General features: G+C 41.3%; 1 protein-coding gene across 1 annotated transcript; it reads left to right on the top strand.

Annotated features, from left to right (window-relative positions):
• Positions 1-4,605: 4,605 nt before the first annotated feature.
• Positions 4,606-24,718, top strand: EEF1E1 (eukaryotic translation elongation factor 1 epsilon 1). Its single transcript, XM_009904957.2, has 4 exons — positions 4,606-4,751; positions 6,599-6,799; positions 16,292-16,387; positions 24,037-24,718. Exons 1-4 carry the CDS (start codon positions 4,650-4,652, stop codon positions 24,175-24,177), a joined length of 540 nt encoding a protein of 179 aa, XP_009903259.2. The 5' UTR covers positions 4,606-4,649; the 3' UTR covers positions 24,178-24,718.
• Positions 24,719-26,532: the final 1,814 nt, after the last annotated feature.

The following is a 26,532-nucleotide window of genomic DNA, read 5'->3' on the forward strand; positions in this document are numbered from 1 at the left end:
ATTTGGCTAAATTAAGACATACATGTGCATGAAATCAGCCTTCTCAGGATTATAACAAGTCTCTCTTGCTCTCCTTTTGGTGCTGCACTATCATAGCAGTGATATCACAGCAACTTTTTCCCTTCCCTGTTTCTTCAATGTGAACTTGGGCTAAAATCAGCTGCTAGCTGCTGGGACAGTAACATCTCTCAGACACTGCTTGCAGAATGGCTTCTGACTGAAGGTCCTTTTGTCAGTGTAACCTAGTGGACATGAGACAAAGAAAAAACTATTGTGCCTTTTAGGTTTTAAACACTGCTTTTTAGTTTTTTTCTGCCTGCCACATACAAGAATGGCTAAACTTTAACATGGATCTGGGACTCATGTTTCTGTTGTACAGCACAGGTTTAAGCAGACAAAAAGGGAGGCTGAAAAAGTGGAGAGATGGCTGTTACAAGAATCATTCTTTTACTGTGTTCAATTTTCCAAGAGAACCTGACCTAAAAAAAAGCCAATTTCATCTTTGCTTCATTCAGCTGCTGCAGGAATCAGAAACAAGTCTGGATCTTTTAGTCTGACTGTACATGTTCCCCTTATTTCAAGGAGAGAATTAATAGCAGCAAAATCTCAGCCTCTTTTTTGTAGCTCATAAGCTAAAGGAATAGCTCCACTCACACAGGCTGTAGATCAGGAAGTGTAAAGGGGATCGGTCACAAACATTTCACCACTTTGTTACATGCACTGAAAACTACAGTAGTGAAACCTTGCTGCAGTACTCAAATCTTTGCTTGGGGAATTGTCATGAGGTTTGGATTAGGAAGGTCCTTCTAGTTGCGTTAGTGGGAAATAACAGTTTATCAATACTTTATTTCAACAACTATGCAGTGAACAAACCCTCTTTTCCACTTCCCTAGGGGTTGCTATGAGTAAGTGTAAAGGCTGGCGTCGCTCATTGTGCAAAGCAGGGACACAAAATGCAGAGGGTGAAGAAAAAGGTCTTTGCTTCTGGTTTGGGAGGAGGGTGTGCAAGAGGGAGTCTCCTTGTCTTGAAGCAATAGGTTGAGGGAGGAACAGTGCACGCAGCTATAACCTGAACCTCCCTGTAGAAGCCACTGGTGCTAGATTTAAGAATGTGGATGAAGACTGGATTCAAATTGTAGCCACAATGGGTCCAAGGCACAGGGCAGCAAACACTCTCCATTTGTATAAAACATAGATCTGTATGTAAATATTCCACAATAACTTCGCTAGTAATGAATAAGAAATAAATGCCTTATTTGATGTATGATAAAACCATTCTTCTGCACAGACACCACTTGATTTATGTTGTCTTGCAAAAGCTTCAGACAATTAAGGGGGAAACTCTTCTGTGACTTATTACATTGACAAAATCCTGGTACCGCTACCAGCAATCTGAGTCACACAAGGATCGTCTGGCATGTAAAGCTCATTTTAACAGATACCAACATGACATACATAAAGCTGTCAGGCTTTCTCTAAAGGACAGTCATCCGCTTCGTGTTTCAAGTGCCAAATTAATTATATTTGACATTTAATTTATAACCTAAGGTACTCTGGATTTGGAACTTGACTATGACAACAGCAGATTAGAGCAGCGCTCCATTTGACAGAATCGATTTTTCAAGTTATTTTCCTTGTGTGTGAGGGTCTTGATTCAGATTTTTGTGTATCAGGCTGGCATACAGGACACTGATACCTCTAAGCAAAGTAGGCTTCATTCTCCTCCTCCCCCAGCCCTTCCCTGGTGAATTATTTTGCACTTTGAAGCAAGTTTCTTCTGCAGTCTTAATCACAAAGCTCCATCTAATGGAATGAGGGGAGAACTGAGCACAGAAAAAGAAAGGGAGAGAGACACAGCTAGACAGTTATCAAGAGGAAACTGCTACACAACCCTAGGCAGCTCATCTTCTCCACTTAATTTATAAAGTCTACCCTTCCAAAGACTTTAAAATTTTGAGGTGGGAGGAATCCAAAAAAGAAAATAAAAAGCAAGCTTAGGTTTCACGTGACTGAAATTGTAACTTACAGACATTTCAAGCTATTGATACTAATATTTTGCACTGCTAAGTCTCACCTTCCAGGTACCAAAATATTTATAAAGTATGTCTATATAAAACTACCTGCAAGTATAGATTATGTATTTACTGATAGATGGTTCATAATCAGAGTGAAATCTTTCAATAATGAAACAATCAACCAGCTGTTTTAAACACTGGCAAAATATTCCTATCCATTTCCCCACCAAAAATGAGTGTTTCCTGAACAATTTTCAGTCATTCATAGTCTCATAGACTGGTTTGGATGGGATGGGACCATTAAAAGTCACCCAGTCCAACCCTCCTGCAGTGAGCAGGAAGGGTGGTAGAACACTGAAACAGGTTGCCCAAGGAGGTGGTTGAGGCCCCATCCCTGGATATAATCAAGGTGAGGCTCAACAAGGCTCTAGGCATCCTGATCTAGTTGAGGATGTCCCTGCTTACTGCAGCAAAGGTTGGACTAGATGACCGTTAGAGGTCCCTTCCAACCCAAACCATTCTATGATCTTCTACTAGATCAGGTTGCTCAGAGCCCCAAACAACTTGACCTGGAATATTCCCAGGGATGAGGCATCCACCACCTCTCTAGGCAACCTCTGCCAATGTTGCATCACCCTCACTGTAAAAAGAACTCTTCCCTGTATCCAGTCTATCACACTGGAGCACAAGCATTTCAAAATATTGCTGCAGGTAAGGAGCTGAGAATTAAGAAACCTTTGCAAGGAGCAATGAGATTTTCAAGACAGAGCAATTTTGTTTTTAAATGAAGTCTCCCACAAATGTTAATATAAAAGATAGGGCAAATTCCTGCAAAAGCTTAAAAATCCACTCAGGATTTCAGAACTTCTCCCCGCTCAGAGGAAGGCTCTGTAGCCACTTTTCAGACTTTTTCTGCAACAGAAGGTACAAATCTAAATGTCACCTTCTATCAAGATAAAGTGTTTCACTGAAGAACCAGGACATTTGTCAGGATCATCTTATTTAAGATGACAAACACAGTGATAGCCCTGAGTCTGTATTTCAGAATTGTCAGGAGTAGTTCAAGATGAGCTTCTTGTTTGTGGTAAAAATGCTTGTTTGCTATGTAATAGTTGTCTGTCAAGATCTGCACTTTGATATTCTGCACAAACACACTTGCCAATCCAAAATTGGTTTTAATTTCAAACAGTTACAGCTGGACTTAGAGATATGACATCAACAGCTGAGTATTTTCAATTAGGTGATTTGTAATGCCTTTAAAAGTCTTGAAATAAACTAAGGTGCAGTTAGATCCAGCTGTTTCATGACCAGCTCTAATTCTGTAGGTTTGGTCTCTTAATTTCACTACTTTCATTAACCATGGCTCATCAATATGTTTTTCTTAACCCTCCTTCTATCCCTCCTCTTCCTTTGATGCCCTTGGTCACCCCATTTAATTGGCAGTGTCACAACCCATCTTCACAGGACAGCTCATTTGAGCAGGATCCTCCTTTTTTCACAAGATATCTAGTAATGTAACTCTGCAACTTCAGCTTTTCTGCCAAATTTGGCTGTATTTGGACAGCAAGTTGGTTAGAGCTTAGTTTGTTCTTCCAAGTAACAGGAGAGACAACAGCCTTAAGTTCCACTAGGGGAGGTTTAGATTGGACACTGGGAAAAACTTCTTCCCCAAAACAGATGTCAAGCCCTGAACAAGCTGCTTAGGGGAGTATTGACCTGACAGTGCTGGGTTAACGGTTGGACTTGATGGTCTTTAAAAGTCTCTTCCAAGCAAAACGATTCTAAATTCAAAATTTACAGGTTGGAGGCAGGCAGTGTCACCTTCAAAAATCTGGTAGATGTGTGGTTCAGCTGTGTAATCTCGTTAGCTTTGGTTCCCGAGAAACCTGAGTGAAGGTAGAGACACGTCTGTCCAGTTAATTCGATGTTACGCCCCAGCATGCCGCAACTGCATTAAGCAATCCATCCGAGTTAAGAAGCGGTGTCGAGGGACCTGGCAGGCCAGGACACGGCCAGCAAGAAGCCCTGGGTGGGGCCGGGTATCGGGTGGTTCTGCACACCAAGAGCACCCCAGAAACCAGGGCTGAATGGTATCGCTGCGACACGAGGCCGGCGAGGGGCAGGCACTGGGATCAGGAAACCCTCTCTGCCTCAGTCACAGACACAAAGGACGGCGACCTCCATCCAAAATAAGGAACCGACTCTGCCAGGGAGCTGCAGGGCTGCTCATCCGCCGGTGGCCTAGCCGCAAAGCCGCGAGAAGGCAGCCACTTCGATATTTTACCCCTTCCCTGCGGGCCCGGAATCGGTGAACCAGACAGCAGCATTAGTCTCGAACGCCACGCGAATCCGCCATGCGCGACCTCTTAAAGCCCGCCCAGCCCTGCAGTCGAGGCCACACCCCGGAGGGCGTGGCTCCGTCCAGTTGCGCGCATGCTCAAAGTGCCAGTGAGGGGGTAACGTGTGGCCGCGGTTGCTCATGCGCCGAGTGTCTGATTGGCTGGCCAGCTCCCTGTGACCAATAGCAGCGACAGATCCTTTGGCGGCGTGGTGTTTCTGTCCTCCAATGGGGTTGGCGATTGTTGTTAGGTGGCGGTCGTTGGTGCTCTTCCTTTCCCAGGTGGTTCGCCAAAGATGGCAGCTGCGGCCCGGCCGAGATCGGAAGAGTTAGCGCTGCTGGAGAGGCTACTGGGCCTGCCGAAAGGGAACAAGTACGGCGTCCAGGGGGAACGGAAGGTGAAGGGAGCGAGGAGGGGCTGGGAGCGGGCTATGGCGTGCGCGGACCTTCACAAACCTCCTTCCCCAGTGGCTTTGTACCTCGCCGGTTCCTCTCCCGTCTGCTAGACCCTGCGATCTCCCTGTGCGGCGATTGCTGTATCCCTTCCACTGATGCCGTGCTGGCCGGGGCCTCCCTTTGTCAGGGGCGGGCGGGTGAGACTTTCAGCGGTCTCAGTTGGGTATGCCGGCACGAACACCTTTTCCCCTTTAGCAGGGGGGTTTCATCTTTTCTTAAATAACTTGCTTCACTACGTCGTAAGTTGTTCTCACCTTTTCTCCTTCAGTGCCTTCCCTCGCTACGTCATAAGTTGTGGCTCTATGGCCTTGTTACCTATGCGTAGCTTCTGGAAATCTCTGTGGGAGGGTTATTGTGTCGTTGGAGGGATGTCGGGTTAAAATGTTCTTGCACTGCACTCCATCTGACTGCGTTTTCCTGGTACCCAGTGTAAATTACCTCTGTAGTTGCATGATTAAATTGTACGGGGGGAAAATGCGGGTTTGGTATCAGAAATGCATCTCTAATGAGGAGCTATTGCTCTCAAATATTTTGCTGGTTTTAAGTACATGCCTTGGCTTTTTGGACGTTAAGCTCCTTGGTTTAAGAAGCTCATGAGAAATGTAGAGTTGAGTGTGTCACAAATAATGTGAGGGCCTTTACATGATTCTGCTGGAGAAAGACAACAGGGTAAAAAGCCTTATGTTTTATATGTGCGAGTTTGGTTTGGTTTTTTATTATTATTTACTATTTATCTTTAGAGCCCTGAATATCAATATATACATTCCTTAGTTGCAAATGCTTCTTTAATTATTTCACAACCCAGCTGGTGTTTTAATACTATTACTATAGAGCATAAATCTGAAAAATCAAGTAACTAGATCTGTCTGTAGGGTTTTTGGCTGTGTGCTCAGTGGAAAAATTGAATTGTAGCCAAAGACTCTTGATACAACTGCAAAATAAATGTTATGCTTTTGGCTTGCACCTTATGTTTAATTAAATCAGAACATTGATGGAGGCCTCTGTGTGGTCACATGCTTTAAAATGGTTTTAGTCAATTTCTCTTCTGTCATTTGATGTTATAGATGACTGAATTAGTTTAGTCTGCTGCAGTCAATTTGAATTAATTCCTGACTCTTAGTGGTTCATTTTCCTTTCCTGCATTTCAACATGTGCTCATGTCACTTATGAATCATAGAATGGTCTAGGTTGGGAGGGACCTCCAAAGGTCATCTAGTCCAACCCCTTCTGCAGTAAGCAAGGGCATTGTTAACTAAATCAGGTTGCCCAAAGCCCTGTCAGGCCTCACCTTGAGTATCTCCAAGGATGAAGACCTGATCAAAGGTGGAGGTGTGTTGTGTTCTCCTCCGCTGATACCACTGAGTTACTAACTCCTGTCAGAGTATTTGGAAATAGAACAGGAAATATGAATAAGCACTTCACTTGGTCTGGCTGCTATGGACTGCTCAGAGGGCAACTGGATGCTTCTGACTTTTCAATCTTAAGTCAGACTCCTGAATTTAAGAGTTAATAAGATTTCTGGTAGTGTTAGCAGAATTATATTAATTGGAGCTAAAGATGTTGTATTTTTTCCACATGTGTGTGTTAAATGCATTTCTTCTGCAAAAACACAAAATGAGCCACTCCAAAGACTTGAAAGAGAATACTTTTATGTTATTATGGATACTTGTAAATTATGATGAATTGCTTTAGAGGCCCTTCTGAGGGGCTATAAAAACCCAATAGGTATTCCTCTGCAGACTCCTTTTTGATTGAGCTCTTAGTATTGTGCTTTTGTTTCTTCTCCTAGGTTCCTGTTCTTCAGACAAACAATGGTCCTGGTCTGACAGGGTTAATGACCATAGCTGCCCACCTAGTTAAACAGGCTAAGAAAGACCAACTGCTTGGAAGCACTCCGGAGGAGAAAGCTGTTGTTCAGCAGTGGTTGGAATACAGAGTGACTCGAGTAGATGGAGGCTCTAGTAAAGAAGATACAAGAATCATTCTGAAGGTAAGAAGCACTTCATTCCCCTGCCACTGAATTTGGGAGTGATCTGGAAGATTACCATGCTGCATGAAGAAGCAATTAATAAAACAGAGCAGACTCTGTAGACTTAACCAGTATCTTTAACCTCTGGCTTTTAATCAGCTTGCTGCTTTTCACTCTTAGGGACAAAAGCACCTCAACAACCTGAAACAGAAGGAGAAACAGCTTAAGCTGTAAAATATATGATGCAAAACTCTTGCAGTGTTTTACTGCTGTAATACTGTAAACTATGTAGTTCCATGTACTTTAGAGATTGTTCAACTGCCAGTCTCTTACTAGCCATGTAAGATGCCATTTTCTTGCCATCTTCATAAAACCCCTCTTACAAACAGGTTGATGTATTTCAAGATAACTTTTCTTTGATTATTTTATTCTCATGGATTTGCAAATGAGGGAATACAGGCCATATATGCTATGGTATTAATTTGTATTGATACCAAAAGGGGTTACTGGCCAGAATTGTGTGTGAAATGTGAAATCATCACAAACAAACCTCTGCAGACTACCCTTCACATCAAGCTCCTTGGTGTAAAGTCTCTGATCTATTCTATTAAACTTTTCTTGTGATCTGGAGCTTACTTCCTCTTAAACAGGTGGCAGCAGAAAAGAGAATTTCAAGGGTCACTCTGCTGCTTGAGCAGCCAGGTGGCAGGGAGTAGACAGCAGAACATACTCATTTTCCTTCTTACTTGCTGTAACTGTTAATTAGTGGGTTTACAGTCATAGAATTGGTTCAGTTGAAAAGACCTTTGAGATCATCTCATCCAGCTGTCAACCTAACACCTCTATAGCCATTAAACCATGTCTACATGCTTCATAAACAGTTCCAGGCACAATGACTACCACCTCCCTGGACAACCTATTCCAATGCCTGACCATTCTTTGAGATTTTTCCCTAATATCCTATCTAAACTTTCCATGGCACAATTTCAGGCCATTTCCTCTTGTTCTGTCACCTGATACTGGGGAGAAGAGACTGAACCCCCCCACCTCTCTACAGCCTCTTTTCAAGTAGTTGTAGAAAGCAGTGAGGTCTCCCCACAGCCTTCTCTTCTTCAGACTAAACACTCCCAGTTCCCTCAGGAGCTCCTCATAACTCTTGTTCTCTAGACTCTTCACCAGCTTTGTTGCCCTTCCCTGAACACGCTCCAGCAGCTCAATGTCTGTCTTATACCAAACACAGTATTTGAGGTGCAGCCTCACCAGTGCTCAGCACAGGGGCATAATAAATTCCCTACCCCTGGCCACACTATTCCTGATATAGGCCAGGATGCTGTTGGCCTTCTTGCCCACCCTGAGCACACTGCTGGCACATGTTCAGCCAGCTGTCAACCAGCACTCCTAGGTCCTTTTCTTCTGAGCATCTTTCCAGACACTCTGCTCTAAGCCTGTAGTCTTGCATGGGGTTGTTACAACTTGTTTGTTGTGCTGAATGAGTCAATGAGAAACTGAAGCACCATTCAAGAGTTAACACATTGTATTAATTAAAATCAAGGAAAATCTTGCATCTTAAAATACATAGAATAAACCAGGTTGGAAGAGACCTTCAAGATCACCGCGTCCAACCCATCAACCAATCCAACACCACCTAAACAACTAACCCACGGCACCAAGCACCCCATCAAGTCTTCTCCTGAAAACCTCCAATGACGGCGACTCCACCACCTCCCCAGGCAGCCCATTCCAATGGGCAATCACTCTCTCTGTATAGAACTTTTTCCTAACATCCAGCCTGAACCTCCCCTGGTGCAGCCTGGGACTGTGTCCTCTTGTTCTGGTACTGGCCACCTGGGAGAAGAGACCAACATCCGTCTGTCTACAACCTCCCTTCAGGTAGTTGTAGAGAGTAATAAGGTCACCCCTGAGTCTCCTCTTCTCCAGGCTAAAAAGAGAAGGGTGCAAAGCAAAACATTTTTAGTAATCATAGAATGGTTTGGGTTAGAAGGGACTTCGAAGGTCATCTAGCTCCAACCCCCTTCCCATGGGCAGGGACACCTCCTCCTAGACCAGGTTGCTCAATGCTCCATCCAACCTGGATTTGAATACTTCCAGGCTTGGAGCCTCCACAACTTCCCTTGACAACCTGTTCCAGTGCCTTACCCGTCTTATGGGGAAGAATCTACTCTAGTGTCTGATCAGTTTTCAAACTGACAGCCTTCTTGATCTTGAGGACTTGGAATACCATGCCTTCTTGACAAGGATCAACTTGGTGGAAGCCTGAAAGGAATCATTTCTCTAACTTAAAGCACAGATAATCTGCATTATCTCAATCTTGTATCTGTGGTATGTCATCCCTTGGTTAAGGGTTAGTTTGTTACATTGCTTTTGTTTCTGTAACATCTCTGCTGTTTTCTATATCTAAACCTTTACAGTCATGGTTAGTCCACAGATGCCATGTGAAAGCTGCCAGCCTTTTGGGATTTTCAGAACTTGATTGAAGGAGGCATTGACTGAAAAGGGCTTAAGTTCAGATTTATCTGTACTTTGAACAGGTGGTAGGAGGAGGTGACCCTCACATCTTTGTTGTCTACTTAAGCCTTTCTGACAAATCTTAATTTTAGTCATTTTTTCAAACAAACATGAAGCCTTTTGTTCTCTGCTACGAGAAGATCATCTGAGAATAAGTAACTAAGTTTTGACTTACCCTTCTACTCTTGCCCTTCTTCCAAATAAAAACAAAAGCATTTTTTGCCTTGTTACAATGGATTACATCTGCTCTGGTTGCTTTGTCAGTGCTCATGTGTTTGCTGAACTGTATTTGAATATTTAAGCCAGACACATGATGAAGGTGGTGGTGTCTTTGTTCAGTTTCAGCCTTAGAAATGCTGACAGTGTAGAGAAGACAATATTCTGAAATACAGATATATTGATAAATTGTTTCTTAGCAAAGCAAAATTTTCTTTGAGAAACATCATCACTGGAGAGAATCTCTGTCTTTAAGCTCAAATCATTGAATTGTTTGGGTTGGAAAAGGCCTTTTGAGTCTAACCATTATCTAACTGCTAAGTCTGGTGCTAAGTTGTGTCACTCGGCACCACGTCTCTGCGTCTTTTAAATACCTCCAGGGAAAGGATTTGAGTATGTTCCAGCATTTGATAACCCTTTCAGTGAAGAAGTTTCTTCTAATACCCAACCCAAACCACCCCTGCTGCAACTTGAGGCCATTTCCTCTTACCCTGTCAGTTGTTACTAGGGAGAAGAGATCGACGCCCAGTTCTCTACTACCTACTTACAGGTAGTTGTAGAGAATGAGGAGGTCTCCCCTGAGCCTCTCTTTCTCCAGGCTAAACCCCACTTCCCTTAGCCATTCCTCATAAAATCTGATCTTCAGACCTTTCACCAGCTTTGTTGCTTTTACACCCTCTAGATGAAAGGCCAAAACCAGAACCCAATACTCACCAGTGCCGAGTATGTTCTAATGGTTATCAACAGTATAAAGTGTTCCTATGGATTTTTGTTTTCTTAGCAGATATTGAATAACCAGAATATATTTTGAGGCAGGGCTGCTGTGGAATTGTTCCAGCACTAATAGTTTCATAGGACAGCTATTAAGATTTTAATTTTTTCTATCGTGGTCTCTTGTTACTACAATTAATCAGGGAAGAGAGGCAGCCTACCATTAAAATAAACTGTGCCAAAAGGGAGTACAGCTGAAAAAAAAAATGGGGAGGCAAGTCTGAGGCTGTAGTTTTACAGCATGTCTGGAATACACAATGGCAGTCTTAGGACAGTTACAGCCTAGAGCCAAGATGTATAATAAGCTGCACCAAAAACAGTTCAGTAGCTTCTGATACAAACTTCAGGCTGCCTCTGTTTAACCCTTAACTGGGATGATGTGGTTCTGAAAAACATCACCAAATAACTGCCTTAATGTTTGCTGAACAGAAAGGGTTTCTGTTGGCCTTGGGAAAATAGGTTCAAAGAACTGTTCTGGTTGGTTGAGACCTCAAAGATCACTGAATTGTTGTGTCAACCTAGCATGAGCAGGTCACCACTAAACCACGTCTTTCAGCACCACAGCCCTGTCTTTTGAAAACCTCCAGAGATGGTGATTAAGGCACCTTACTGAGGAGTCTGTTCCAGTGTTTGAGAGCCTGTATAGTGAAGAAGTTTCTTCTAATACCCAATCTAAACCTCCAGTGGTGTAACTTGAGGTTGTTTCCTCTCATTCTAGCACTAGTTAGTAGGGAGAAGACCCTAACACCTCACTCCAACCTCCTTCCAGATAGTTGTAGTTCTTCCCCTCCCAACCTCATTTTCAGAGGCACATTTTAAATACCTGGGAGCTTATACTTGAATTCACAGAGAAGTTTCCACTGAAAGTTAGGACTCTTTAGTCTCTCAAGGATTGTTATAACCAGGACTTTTTGTGTAATGCTTTCAGCATGTCATATGAGAAAATACTACTTGATGTCAAGCAGTTAGGTCCCAATTTCCTGTGCTATCGAGCTGGAATCATGAAACCCAATTAGAAACCTGCATAAGGGAGCTTCAATTCTTATTTAACATCCTTGGTTGGAAAATTACTGTTTCCCCAGTTGTGTAAGCAAGTTAATCCATGCTCTGTCTGGGCTGTTACTCCACAGTTCTTGTAGACTGGATTTTGACAGACTTCTGAATGGGATGCATCTTTGACATTTTGTCCAGAAATTGTTTTGAATTCCTGTGTTCATTTCTCTCCCTTTTCTTTTAGCACCAAGATAATTTTAAGCATGTGGAGACCTAAAAGATTGGATTTTGATTATCTGAGCAATGTTTGTGGACTTTTTTTTTTTCTCCTTCTTGTTACAGGAAACTTAGTATGTTCTCTATAATAGTTGTCCAAACCAGAATTAGCTCATCATTTACCAGGCAGACAGAACTCTTTCATTAGAACTAAAGATATTGGCTGTGCTCCAGCAGTGCAGTTCTGCTTCTCTTGGATTTGGCTGCAGAATGCTTGTCTTGGGTTCTGCATTGTCAAAGCCTCTAGTGAGGCATTTGTGAGTGCTCAGCTCGTTGTCTTTGCATGATGTGATACAAAGACATTTAGGGTATAAGTGACCTCTAATATTGCTGACCAAAAGGGCATGCTTATGTGTAAGGGAAGCACAAACACCAGTGATGTGATGAGTACAATATCCAAATCAAAATCAGAGTATGTTTATATCCATTTGTAAGAAGCAACTGTTACTTATTTGAGCAGCTGTCTGAGTGTGTGGTGATTGGCAGTGATTCAGTCACCTTAATGGATAGAATGGATTACAAATAACTAGATTGTGGATTTAAAAGATAGTAAGGATAACATGGGGTAGCCTGAGTGTGCTGTGGGGATGAAATGTCACTTGAGATATGGGCTGTAAATTGAAATGTGTTCCATAGAAGCAAATGGAAATCCATTGATTAGTCCATAAATAATGCAACTTCTCTTCCTTCTGTTGCTTTTTCTCCACTTGTTCTCAAATCTGGAATTGGAATTGCTGCAGTTGTTCAGTGCATATTACTGCATCAGACTGCAGCTATGCATTAAATACCTGTCTGAAAGCTGAGAGGGGGTTTCCTGAAGGATTGCAACAATAAGTTCATAGAGTGGCAAGCAACTTCCAAGGCTATTTCAGTCATTTAATGCTGGGATTGGATAGACAGAATCAATTTAAGTGGTGGCATTCAGTACGTGACAGACAGCGCTCCGAACAACCAGTTACCAGACTTCAATTTCTTGGATGTAATAGAAATTCAAATGCACTTTTATGTTTGTATTTGCATTAATCTCTCCAGGGTAGGAGTGCTGGTTCAGTTTAATACTATGGCTGCTTCAGACTTTGGCGTAGCAGCATCAGATGTTGGGGGATTTTAACCCAGTTGGCTATTAGCCAATAGCAATCATCTAAGGGAAGTGTAACCCATGAGGCAAGATTAACTAAATGCAGCTAGTGCACATGGAAACAAAAAACCCAAACTGTACTGTGGTGTTTAAGCCTAGCTGGCTTGACTTACAGAAGAATGAAATATAAATATCTGTCTATTTTATGGGAGGAAAGTACATGCTGCAAACCACAACTGTGAAATAATGCTAATTGATCCAATACTAGATCAGCTTTATCAAATTCCATTTGCTCAGTTAACTGCTTCCTAAAATTCCATGAACAAGAATAAAGAATATTTCAGACTTACTTTGCCCATAAAGTTTGGGGGATTTCTTTATTGATGAATATTTTGAGTATACATATACAGCATATTCAAAGAACACATTCGTTGAGTGATGTTAACCCCCCCTGGACAAACAATATAAATCCACAGAAACAAGCCCACCTCTTGAAGATGTATAAAACTTAAGAATTACCATCCCATAAATTCTTTCATGTAGGAATCCCTAATTTTAATTAGGAAAATAACTTCTGTTGATTGTGCCCTCAGAGATAATGAGGTTTTTTTACTTTATAAAATCCTGATTCCACAGTCTAGACTAAGAAAGGGGATGGGAGTGGGTTATAATTTCAGTGGTGGTATGTCTCATTAAACACTATTTCAACATTAATTGTAGTCAAAATGCAACATGCTAGTCAGGGCAACAAAGCTGGTGAGGGCTTTGGAGCACAAGCCCTATGAGGAGAGGCTGAGGGAGCTGGGGTTGCTTAGCCTGGAGAAGAGGAGGCTCAAAGGAGACCTTATTGCTGTCTACAACTACCTGAAGGGAGGTTGTGGCCGGGTGGGGGTTGGTCTCTTCTCCCAGGCAACCAGCACCACAACAAGAGGACACAGTCTCAAGCTGTGCCAGGGGAGGTTTAGGCAGGATGTTAGGAAGTTCTTCACAGAGAGAGTGATTTGCCATTGGAATGTGCTGCCCGGGGAGGTGTTGGAGTCACCATCCCTGGAGGTGTTTAGGAAGAGACTGGATAGGGTGCTTGGTGCCATGGTTAGCTGATTAGATAGTGTGGGATGATAGCTTGGACTTGATGATCTCAAAGGTCTTTTCCATCCTGGTTAATTTTATTCTATTTTGTGTCAGAATATGTGAGTCGATAATCTTATTTCTAGTAAACAGATCTCTGAAGTTTTGTCTTTCTACAGGATTTTTTCTTCTTTACATTTGCCTTTGTGGCATGTGTATGAAATGCCACAGAGCTGTAGATCTGTGTCAAAAGTAATCTGAGAGCTAACTAACGTGACCAAAGTGGTAATACAATCTAAAGAAAAGAAGCCACACGGCCAGGGGCAGGTGACCTCATGTAATTTTAACTGTGCAGAGGTTAATATTTTTCCCTGATTTGCTCTAATGAAAGAAATCAAAGCTGACTTGAGGGTGCTTAAAGAAGTAAGAGAGTCCTGTCATGAAGAGGTTATCAAAGTCGTGGTAAATAAACAAAGACAAACTTGTCAAATTCAAATGCAAGGTCAGGTATCTCCACATCTTAGCATTTTATTTTTGTGGTTTGGTTTGCAGTGTTTTATGTACATACTGTAGGATGAACTTTGGAGGTCCCTTCCAGCCCAAACCATTCTATGATTGGTAACACTGCACCACAAAAACTGCAATATGCTTAAGGCTAAACATAGACATTAGGTTGTTCATTAGTTATTAACTCCCTTCTTGCCCTAGACTTTTTCTTTCAAATACAAGGTTTTCTTAAAATGGAACATGCTGTAATTGAGACTGACACATTATTTCAGGGACATCTTGGAAAGTGTTAGGTATGTTTAAGCTGCTTATCTCTGTTTCTAGGGCAGAGGGGCTTAAGATCTGTGAGGAAAAGGGAGTGTATTTACTACAGGGCTTTTCAGCCAGTGCAGGAATACTAGCAGGGAGAGTTTCTAAATCTAGGGAAAAGCTGTGAAACTTTTCCTACATTTCTGCAAAAACTGTTATAAAACTAGAACTTGCTTATGCTGGAATTGGAGTTAGAGTAAATATTTTTGTTTGCTGTTGTATTTCTTTCTGTAGAGGGCAGAAGGATGTATAAACGGGATGAAAAGTGGGTAGGATGTGGAGAAAAGGAAGGACTGTTAGAGAGGTAAAGCTGATGTATGATGCCTGTGTTCTCAGAGGTGAAAATGACTGTATACAAAATGCCATGAAAAAGGGTCTTTCAGTAATATAGATAGGTTCAGTGATTAAATATTTTCAAAGTGGAAGCCTTCTATGTCTCACCCTTGTAGCCTCTGATAATGAAATGTTGAGAGGGAGATGATTTACAAATCCTGAAGCAGTGCTCCCTTTGTACAGACTTAGATATGGTTACTGGTTCAACAGCATTGGTCATTAAGAATTGCTGGCAGTGATTTCAACTTTAATAAAAGCTTGTGTCAAATGTTCCCCCTGAGAAGGGGAAGTTGAGGGGAGAATAGAATAGAATAGACCAGGTTGGAAGAGACCTTTGAGATCATCGAGTCCAAGCTATCATCCAACACTATCTAATCAACTAACCATGGCACCAAGCACCCCATCCAGTCTCTTCCTAAACATCTCCAGTGATGGTGACTCTACCTCCCTGGGCAGCCCGTTCCAATGGCAAATCACTCTTTCTGGGAAGAACTTCCTAACATCCTGCCTAAACCTCCCCTGGTGCAGCTTGAGACTGTGTCCTCTTGTTCTGGTGATGGTTGCCTGGGAGAAGAGACCAACCTCCACCTGGCTACAAACCTCCCTTCAGGTAGTTGCAGATAGCAATAAGATCTCCCCTGAGCCTCCTCTTCTCCAGGCTAAGCAACCCCAGCTCCCTCAGCTTCTCCTCATAGGCTCTCTCTCTAGGTTGAAGCCAGGTGGGTGTTGGTCTGTTCTCACAAGCAGCAAATGATAGGACAAAAGGAAATGGCCTTAAGTTGTGCCAGGGAAGCTTTAGGTCGAACACTGGGGAAATTTTCTTCCCCAAAAGCGTTGTCAAGTCCTGGAACAGGCTGCCCAGGAAAGTCAGGGAGTCTCCATCCCTAGGGGGATTAAAAAGCCATTTAGATGTGGGACATGTTTAAGGAGAAGACTTGGTAATGTTGTGTTAATGTATCTTAAAGATCTTTTTCAAGTGAAATTATTCTGTCATCCTTTTTATGCAATTAAAACATTTGCAACTCTTGCCTCCGAGTTCCAGCAACCCGAAGCCAAGAAAGGACAGATTTTGAAGTATTTCTATGGAGTCAGCTTAATCTGTAAAATAAATCACACTTTATATAAAAATTTGAGTGAATGCAAGTGGGGGACTGATGAAAATTGATGTGGCAGCTGCAGACTGGATAGCACTTTGTTTAGAGACCAGCGTTTTAAATGTTATGGAATTCTCACTGCAGTGGAATGAGGATGTTTTAATCAATTATCTTGATGCCTTCTATACATTTCCTAACCCCCCCCCCCCCTTTAATATTTTATCTTCTGGGATAAATTAAAGATGTTTATTTCATACACATGGTCTCCAGAAGATGTTTTCTGTTGTTTTTAAAAGCTGCCTTAATATTTTGTCTTACCAGTTCAATATTTTCCTCCTTTAGGATCTTAATGTACACCTTGAAGATAGAGTCTACCTTGCAGGAAACGTTTTTACCTTAGCAGATATTTTGATGTACTATGGATTGCATCACATCATGGTAAGTGTTACATGCACTATTCTTATGTATAGATAAATGAAAGAATGTGTCAGAACTGGAAGTACTAAGTTTGCTAGTATTGGAGAAAGGCTGCTGGTGCTATGAAAGATGAAGATAAATAAGTTCCTGAAAGATGAATGCCTGGAGAAGTGTGAGCTGGAACAAAATGTAACAGACAGAATGTGGGAATAAAACAGGGACCTGATGCTTAGGAAGAAAAAAAAATCAACAAAAGTTTGTACTGAGTGGAGATGATGTTGAGATTCTTTGTACTCAGCTCAGGTTTACTATGAAGTGCTTACAAATCATTGCACTTTAATTCTTAACTCCAGTGGCATGTGAAAGATGAAGCAGGGTAAGTTAGTTACACTTTGGACTGTGGAAAGTGATTGTAAATGAGCCGTCCTCTTCTAGAGTGAGAACTGCTAAATAGACCAAAGGACTTGCACAAAAAGGTGTGCTAAATTCTTGGGAGAGTATAATGTCAGGTTTACATTAGAATGTTGGGAGAGAGAGGAGGTAGCAAAGATCCCTCTGAGAAACGCGCGTGTGTGGGAATCAGTGGCTTCAATCAGCTGGGTGAACAGTCACTTTATATAAGTAAAAGCAGACCTCTGGGAGAAGAGTGCAAGAAAGCAGCAGTTCAAAAGGGGGACACAGGGAAAGATGAAGTACTGAAATACTACCAAAAGCATGAGAGAGCTCTTGTATATGTATCTTGACTGTCCAGGAAACTTCATTTCAGAAGGTTGGTGAAAACATGTTAAAGTCAGTCACTTGGAATTAATTTGGTTGAATCATATTTGCCTTGTAAATTATCTTAAGTAGTAGACAGATGTGTTGGCTGGCGTGTCAGGATGGGTTGCCTTTCACATATGATATATACACACAGCAAAAATTTTTAGTACTGTCTAAAAATATGATTGTATGTGCTGTAGGAACACAGAGACAAATGAGACTGTGTTTTTTCTAAGGCTAGGCAGGGGAAAATCAAGCCTATTTTAAATTTAGAGTTTGCTCTAGAGTAGACCACCTAATCAAGAAGAAAAGACACAAGTTATTGCTTTGGGAAATAGAACAGATGGTAAAAACAAATGACTTGGTGCTCCTGGGTGCCTGCAACCATCCAGATACTACTTGGGAAAAGTTTATAGTACAGCATCTGTTCCTGAAATATTTGATTTCATGATTTAGTGTTCTCAATTGGAAGGGTACAAAGGGCATATAATGGGGTGGCTGTAATAATAAAGAGGGAACTCTAGGAGCTTCCCAATTGGAATGATGTGTATTTTGATTAGTTATGTTATTGATAAATTGGTTAATTATTGATAAATCAATATTAGTCATTAACTATAGAGATAAGATCTTGAATTGTGGAATCTTTGGGGTTTTATTTGTCTTATTTACTTTTTAATCATTTTCATTTTTCCTGTAATAGGAAGAGAGTACATCCAGAGGTGCTTCTCTGCTCTGAGCTTTGAGGGAGGGAAAGCAAAGCTGCTATATCTCAATGTGATGTGGTCCAGGGAAGCACTTTGTCCTGGCCACCACTATTTTCCACGTGTAAAATACTGTAAATGGTTTCTATAATCTTTCAAGAGGAGGTAGAAATTGAGACATGGGAGAGGACCCCACAATTCTTGCTGTCCATCAGGGTGTCTCAAAAATTGATCTGAAAGTGTTGCTGATATTGATCACTAGGATTAATCTCTTTGCTTTTGACAGGCACAGCCATTAGTAATACAATCCTGTAAATACTAGTGACAGGCTATGATTGTTCTGAATGAGAGAAGTCCAGGTTGGACTCGATCTTTGAGGTCTCTTCCAACCTTGGTGATACTGTGAAGTATTACTAAAACTTCAACACCTTCTGCTACACATGTCACTGGAAGGGTTTTTAGGCCCACCTAGTCCTATTGCTCACTTTCTCACCTGTGGTTTCATCTTCCTTTCTTAGTGTTTCTAAATATAGCTCATACATCTTCATATTCCTCCTCTCCACCTTCATTTTGCTATTCCTATTTTCCAGGGGGATTCTGCATGTCGATTTCCTCACTTTTCAGGCTTGTCCATTTGAACTTAGCAATCAGATTGTCTACTGAACAGCAATAACTCTTAATTTTGCTGTTGTTTGCCTGCTGTTACTCTTCCTCTCCCTTCTAGTTATTTTAATAAGCACAGTAGTACTATCTGTTTAAAAAACATCTATCTTGTGGGAAAGGAATTGACATGTAATGAGTGGGAGTCAGATTCATGGGTAGTATTTCAAGCTTCCTGCAGACTGAGTCTATTAATTAGAAATAGACACTTGGAATAAGTCAGGAGGCAAATTAATATACTTTGTTCTGCATCATTCTGGTCACAACTACCAAAACAGTGTAATTCTTGATACAAATTGAGCTTTTTCAAACCATGTGGTGGACATTGTCTTAAGTAATTCCATGTTGCCATGTGTCTAATATAAATATTGTTGGGTTTAGACACTTTGATTATTTAAACACGTATGTGGATAAATATGATAGGCAACAAAATTCTGGGCAGTTAAAGTATAGATTGCAAAGAAAACACAAATTTGGAGGCATTGCTTGAGCAGAGCCAATCAGTGCACATTAGATTGTCCCTGAGGAAGTAAACTTGTTTTCATACCATTTTTTTTTTAATTTAGAGTTAAGTTTCCCTCTGTTTTTATTCTGAAGTATTTTTGAGCAGCAGAAGTCCAGTTCTGTTTAAGAGAATCAATAAAAAGATTGATCTGGTTTTGTACATCAGATACTTTGTCAGAACCAAAGAACCTGTCTCAGATATGTCTGACTGAAAATTTCTTTAAGGTCTAGAAAATAACTTGAAATTTTTATCTGCAAATGGAAGAGAAGCCTCAGTTGGAATTTTGGGATCAAATAAAGTAGAAAACAAAGTAAGTTGTCCCCAGGTCAGAACTATACAGCATTATGAGATCATAGCAGTAGTTTCTATTCCAGTAATATTTGTTCTTTAATGAATTGTTGTTGTAATAAACAGATTATCAGTGAATATGAATAAAGAATGGCTGTTTGTTTTAGTAATGGAATTACAGGCTTTCCATCTGAAGGATGGTGCTAGAAATTACACTTACATTGAATTACCAAAACCAGGTTTACTCTAACGAAAAGATTAAACTTTCAGCATGTTCCTTTATGAGAGGGGAAAAAAATGACTTTAACTCTGTGAAAGGAGATGTATTTCATGAAATAGACCATTAAGCTGGGTTTGGGTTTTCTTTCCCTCACATCTACATTGTGGGGGGTTAACACCCATTCTGAAAACAGGGTGGAGGCTTTGTGAGTGCTTTGCCCTCCCTGCAGGGCATTTTTCCCCTGGGAAACTGAGTCTGTTTCACTCCCCCCTCCCTGCCCAGCTAGGGTATAAAAGGGAGGGCATTGGAGTCATTAGCTCTCCTTTTTGGCTCCTGCCTCTCCTGGACAAGAGCTACTGCAGCTGCTTTCCTGCTCTTCTGCCATGTGGTTGGGCCTGATCCTTCTCCCTGCTGCCTCCACGCCTCTTCAGAGAGAGAAACTGGTTTTGTATTATTGGGTTTTTTTTCCCCCCTCCCATCCGTCCTTGTTCCTTGCCCTTGTGAACCTTACCTGTTATTGTTATATATATATTGTTTAAAGAAAAACTCTTTACCTCTCTACTTCCATAGAATGGAATACATAGAATAAACCAGGTTGGAAAAGACCTTCAAGATCATCGTGTCCAACCCAGGCCGACTCCAAATTATTGCTTGGTGGATTTGCTCCTTCCCTTTCCTTTTTTTGTCCCTCTCTGTTGGGAGGCAGGAGGGGGGAGCAGGGGAGAGATTCTGAGCTCTTAACTCCCAGTTAAGGCTCAAACCACTACGTACATTTTAAAAGTGAGGTATCTTCTTGATGCAGGCAGGTATTTTTTGATTTCAAATGCACATGCTGGCTGTGGGAACAATATTTTATTCCTCCATCCCTCATGCTATATAATAGAAAATATTGTTAATGCTTATGTATTTATAGTCCTCCTAGAAACACTTCTGGTTGCATTCTATGATGACCACCTTGCTTACTCTTTGTGAGTTTGGTGATGGAAGAGTAAGACTTCTTTTTTTCTTCCTTTTTTTTTCTCCATGACACAAAAAAGCCTGTCAAATTGAGTTTCTGCTTCTTTGCTATTAAAATAATTGCTTTAATAGCAAATAATTATTTTAACAGCAGAACAGCAGCCTTCCTTAACTTGGGGGAATTATCTAATTTAATGAGGAAGAACAGAAAATACCCATCTAACAAAGTGTTGTAAAAAATGCCATGGAAGTGATCTCTAAACAATTAACCTAAGAGTTATGTTCCAAGTAGAAAGTAGAACATGCCACAAAGTGCTTTTTAATATATTTCACTGATGGAGTACATTATGTAAATAAGGAAAAATATCTTGCTTGTTGTGCCTAGAGTCCAGAAAGGGGGGGTTGTTATTAGAGTAGCTGTCTGGTTTGCCCTTCAGATGTTTTCTTCACTAACAGAATGGAGGAGGACTGATTTTCATTTTTTTCCCCCCAGACCTATTTTTGATTTACATCAGAGAACTGTGAAGATTGAGAGCTGTCAATACAAAATCATGGGGAGGAAATACCAGATCAGCTCTGAAATCTAGATTGGCATTTTAGTTTAGCATTGGATGAAGCTGGATGTAGATTAGACATTAATAAAAAATTGTTCCCCGTGAGAGAGAGGCAGCACTGGAACCAGTGGCCCAAAGAAGTCGTGGAGGCACCAGGCTTGGAATTGTTCAAAGCCAAGTTGGATGGGGCCTTGAGAAACTTGGTCTAAGAGGAGGTATCTCTGCTCTGGGGTTGGAACTGGATGATTTTTAAGGACCCTCTGCCCCAAACCATTCTGTGATTTTCGTAAATGTGCTTCTCCCAGGCAACCAGCACCAGAACAAGAGGACACAGTCTCAAGCTGCACCAGGGGAGGCTCAGACTGGATGTTAGGAAGAAATTCTTCACAGGGAGAGTGATTGTAATGGGCTGCCCGGGGTGGTGGTGGAGTCGCCATCATTGGAGATGTTTAGGAGGAGACTTGATAGGGTGCTTGGTGCCATGGTTTAGTTGATGAGGGTTGATGATAGGTTGAACGTGATGATCTGGAAGGTCTCTTCCAACCTGGTTTATTCTATTCTACCCATTAAAAACCTCAAGAGTATTGTAATTGCAACTTTAATAGTACAACTCTCACAGAACTTGGTGATGCCATTTTCAGTATCTGTTCATATTTTAAATACTTTCAGTAATTTTAAATGGCCTTAGAGTACCCATGTTCCTCTTTTCGTGCTCTGTGTCACTGTAAATGGTTCTAAAGCTTCATACCAGGCACCACCTTCTAACTGCAATTCATTGGAACAAAATGCAGGTGATTAACAGGATCTTCCCTGAAATTGCACTGCAAGGGGGTTTTCTGTATCCTGAATATACTATCCTTGTAGAAGTTCAGGCACTGTATGAAGCACTCAGTGTTCCACTTTTTGCTTGTAATAAATCTTAAAATTGTGGAGCTTTCCCCCTTACCACTGTTACTCTCTTCCACTTGGTGAGTGCAGATGAACTCTCTTATGTTTCTAGGCCATGAAAAATAGGTGATTATATTTGCACTTCTGTCAGACTGTATGGCTTAGGAATAGTGTTTACACTTCCATGCCAGCAGCCAAAAAAATAAAAGGAAAAGCTGGTTTTCTCATACTGTCTGAACTGGATTGCTCACAGTCCAAAACTGTAGGTGGTGGTGTGGAAATACATGTGCAGTACTGTGCTTGTGAAATTCAGGCAGGTGAGTCCCAGAGGAACAAGAGCTGCTTGGGTTTAAGAGCAGCCACAAGTTGCATTTTCTTTAATAGCTTTAATGCTGTGTGGGGTTGGTTCAGAATTCCTTCCTGCAGCTCCTTGAAAATCTTCCTCGCTATTTTTCCAGTATATTTTCTTTCGACCTCTGCACGTTTAAAGCTTTCCAACTCTAAGCCAAATGCTAGGCTCTGTGAGGGAACAATGAGGAGAAGCAGCAAGTGTTATAGGCAGCTCTGGAAACTTAAAGCACTGCCTTACCTGAGGTGAAAATTAACACAAGACTGAGTTTTGAATGCCAGCTTTTCACTCATACAGCTGAGTAAATGTGTACATATAGCTCTTCCTGTGATTGAAAGTTTGTTGGAGCATCATTGTTTCCAGCTGTCTTGTACCCAAGATCAAACTTACAATGAACCTGCATGATCTGTCAAATTTGGTGTTTGCAGAACATAGCAGATGGCATATTCCTTATGCCTCGCTTTCAAAGAGGGGATTAACTTTCAGGAGCTTTAGAAGCCTAAACACAAAAATTAGGCATGTCTCATGATGTCTGCTGAAACGTTCACTGAAAAGGAAGGTTGAAAATGACCCCTGGAGATCATCTAGTCCTTTGCTGCTGACTTGCAGGTGTTGTCAAGATGACTAAGTTCAACTTGCTGGCTGCCTTAGCTAACTGAAAATGAAGTAAGGGGAATCCTGCGCTCATCAGTTTAAGTATTGGTGAGATAAGATTAAGGTTGATGTGAAGATCCCATTCTGTTCCAAGTGCGGTTCTTTAGTCTTTGAGAACAATTAATTGTCGTAGGTTAAAGTGAGGAAACAGGTTGTCTAAACTAGTGATCTAAACCTCCTTACAGAGAAGTGAGGAGACCTAAAACTGTAATCCAGGATGGGAACAGTCCTCCTACAGCTGACTTGAAAGACTTTGAAGTAATAAAAGGCTTTGTAGTGAAGCTTTGAAGATGTTGCTGTCTTGAGTTTAGGCTTTGAAAGGTGTAGTTAAGGTCTGTAATTCTAGATGAGTTTGTCTGAGCCAGTTTTCTGGTCAAAAGCAAAGGCAGGCTTGAAGCTCTTCACCTTAGACACAGTTCTTACGGCTAGGAGCTGTTGGAAGGCTGCTCCTTGACTAATTCAGGTCTGGGTGAAAATAACCAAGTGCCTACTGCTGAATTGATAACTCAAACTGTAGGAGTCAGTGATAATACTTAAGATGTGTTTGAGGTATGGGCAGGTTTCTAGTTTGTTTTACTGTACTAACTTGAACTGCACCGTTGCTGTGTTAATGTGAGCCAGCACATCTGAGTGCTAAGTGTTAAGCTGTGCTCTTTCATTGTAACTCTTGTATGGCTATAGCTAACATGGAAACTTTCTATCCAGTCTGACATTGCCTGAAAATAACTTGTTACTGCACTTCTAATACACATTGATATGCAAAGTAGTCACCACCTGCTAGATGAACATGATGGACATGTGGAACTCTTCCCTGCATCCCCCAGTACTGCTAACTCCTCCATAGATAGAAGAATTAAAAATTCAAGCAAGCTAATGCCTTTCCCCTTCCTTTCCCCCATTCAAATGTATATTCCACCCTCCAGGTCTGTTCATTGGAGTGAATTGAAAGCAAATACTTCAGGCTGTGAATTTTAATACGTGACATTAAGATAGAAAACTGCTGGATTGTAACAACTTTTGATGCGAGTTGAAATCAGCTGCAAGACTGCCCGCTTTTATTTCACCTTACCACATGTTACAACACTCATGATGCAGTGCTTTGAATTACTGGTGCCTTTATTTCTTCCCCATGCAGGTGGAGCTGACAGTGCAAGAAAAAGAGAAATACCTTAATGTCTCTCGTTGGTTCAACCACATTCAACATTATCCAGGGGTCCGACAACATCTGTCTAATGTTGTCTTCATGAAGAACAGATTATACACTAATGCTCATTAAGGAAAAATGTAATGCTATGTCGAAAGGGTGTTTGGGAGATTAAAAGTTATCCCATCCAAAACCACTGATCTGCAAGTACTGGTTTATAACCCTCTGTGTGAACCAAAACTGGTGATGCCTCAAATAATACAGTCGCATTGAGTTGCTGTTGTGCGTTCCAGAATCTGCCCTGGTTAAAGGGTTGTATCATGTATCTGATTAAAATGCAACAATGGTAGAAAGATGGAAATGGAGTTTTAATTTGCTCTTTTAACAAGGAAAAAGCTCTCAACATACAAGTGTAATTACATGGGCTTCATAGGAAAGAAGAACTTCTCCTTCAATTATTCACTCCTTTTGCTATTTATTGCATTTTTCCATACATCCTGCTTCCTCTCAGTTTTATTTTTCCATGGATGTTTACACTAGTTTTGTAAAAGTTCAGAGCTATATTGTGTGCCAAGGATGTGACAAAGGGAACATGCAAATGTTACAAAGTATTTATGTGACTGAATAAATTATTTTAAACCTGGAGTCTTAATTTGGCTGTGAAACGTTTTCCTTTTTCTTGAGTAAAGAAAATGGAGATTTGTTTTGTTACAAAAAGGCCTAGTTCATTTCCTACTTCATTTTGTGATAAGTGGGCTCTTGTTTCACTTCTGGAATGTGTTTTTCTTTGACCTGGGTACCCAAGCTATAGTGCTGTTCAAGATTTTGCATCTGTCTCACTCCCTGTCTTTCAGCACGACTGTAAACGCAGCTTTCAGGATCCTAATAAAAGAGAAAAACCAAGACCCCAAGCAGCAGAAAAAAAACCATGCCCCACAACACCATAAGGTAATAGTGAGCTAGGCTGTCAGCTCCACTCTCAGTGTCTTTAAAGTCTGTTTTAAAACCACAGACCCTCTCATTGAATTGGATATTTGCACATCAGAGCATTGCACTCTAGAACACAGTCGCTCTTTTTGGTTTTAGCAAGTTTAAAAGTGCTACCATAAAAGCCCCAAGGATGTACTTGAACTGGGTACTGGCCTTCTGCACAATTCACAGAATGCCAGCAGGGTGAGGGTTGAAAGTGACCTCTGGAAATCATCTAGTCCAGCCACCCCCTGCTAAAGCAGGGTCACCCAGAGGAGGTTGCCCAGGATCACTGTCTGGGCAGTTTTGGAATCTCTCCAGAGGAGGAGACCCTAAAACCTCTCTGGGCAGCCATAAAGTTAAGAGGTTCTTACTCATGCTCAGATGGAGCTTCCCCTGAACAGCCTGTTCTCTCATTGGGCACCTCCGAAAAAGAGTCTTCTAAAACATTTCTTGGATGTATGTTCTTGTGTCTTAACTTAGGTCCTATGTTAGGACCCTCCCACCCAGTAAGGTAGATACAAAGTTCTGAGTGTTTGGAATAATTACTGGCCTTAAGAAAGGAGAAAAAAAAAAAGGTAAATAATGATATGAGGTAATTAAAATGTAAAAGGAGAGAAGAAAATTCATGAGTAAGCTTATCTTTGGCAATTCCAGGATAATTCAAGAGTGGGGTTTGTGTGTGTGTGTACCTATATATATAATTTTACATTTTTTTGAGGGTTTGCAGGGGCATGGTGTTATTTTTAGGAATCTCTTACAGTGTTCAAAACACTCATGTTTGGTTTGAGGGAAAAAAAAATGCTTATTGTTTCCCAGGGGGGCCAATTCTCAGCATTTATCATTTCTCCCACTAGTTACTCTTCTTCCTTGCTATTTCAAAGCAGGCCTGTGTGCTTAATTCTGAAGATCTGACTGAAGTCTTGAGGTTCATAAGAACTGTGGAGTGGGATTTAGTGCAAAAATGTGTTAGAAACTTCGTGCTCCCAACTTCTTCTGTTTGACTGGGGGCTTCAGGTTTTTACCATCAGTATTTGTACTCTGAATTCCAAATTAATATTTATTTCCTAATAGCGTGTGTCTAAGTGAGTTTGAGGGTGTTTTTTGGTGGTGGTGTTTTTTGTGTGGTTTGGTTTGGGGTTGTTGGGGTTGGGTTTTTGGGTGGGTGGTTTTTTTTTGGTTGGTTGGGTTTTGTGTTTTTGTTGGGGTTTTTGTTGTTGTGGGGTTTTGTTTGGTTTTGTGTTGTTGGGGTGTGTGTGTTGGTTTGGTTGGGTTTTTTGGGGTGCTTTTTTTGCCTTACTTGTGGTTGGGAGTAAGTAATGATCAGACTTAGTAGAAGTGTAGGTAATTTTCTATGGAAAATACCTGCACCTCTAAATTCTACTATGAAAAATACCTGAGCTTCTGAATTCTGCTCTAGTGAACTGTTCTCTGCTTTTGAAGGGGAGTGTGAGTGGGAATCATCGTCCTGTTGGTTAGGGTTTGGGGAAGTTTCTTGTTCCTCTTGCAGACCATTTG

The sequence above is a fragment of the Dryobates pubescens genome, chromosome 9, assembly GCF_014839835.1.
Source record: "Dryobates pubescens isolate bDryPub1 chromosome 9, bDryPub1.pri, whole genome shotgun sequence".
Lineage (NCBI taxonomy): Eukaryota > Metazoa > Chordata > Aves > Piciformes > Picidae > Dryobates > Dryobates pubescens.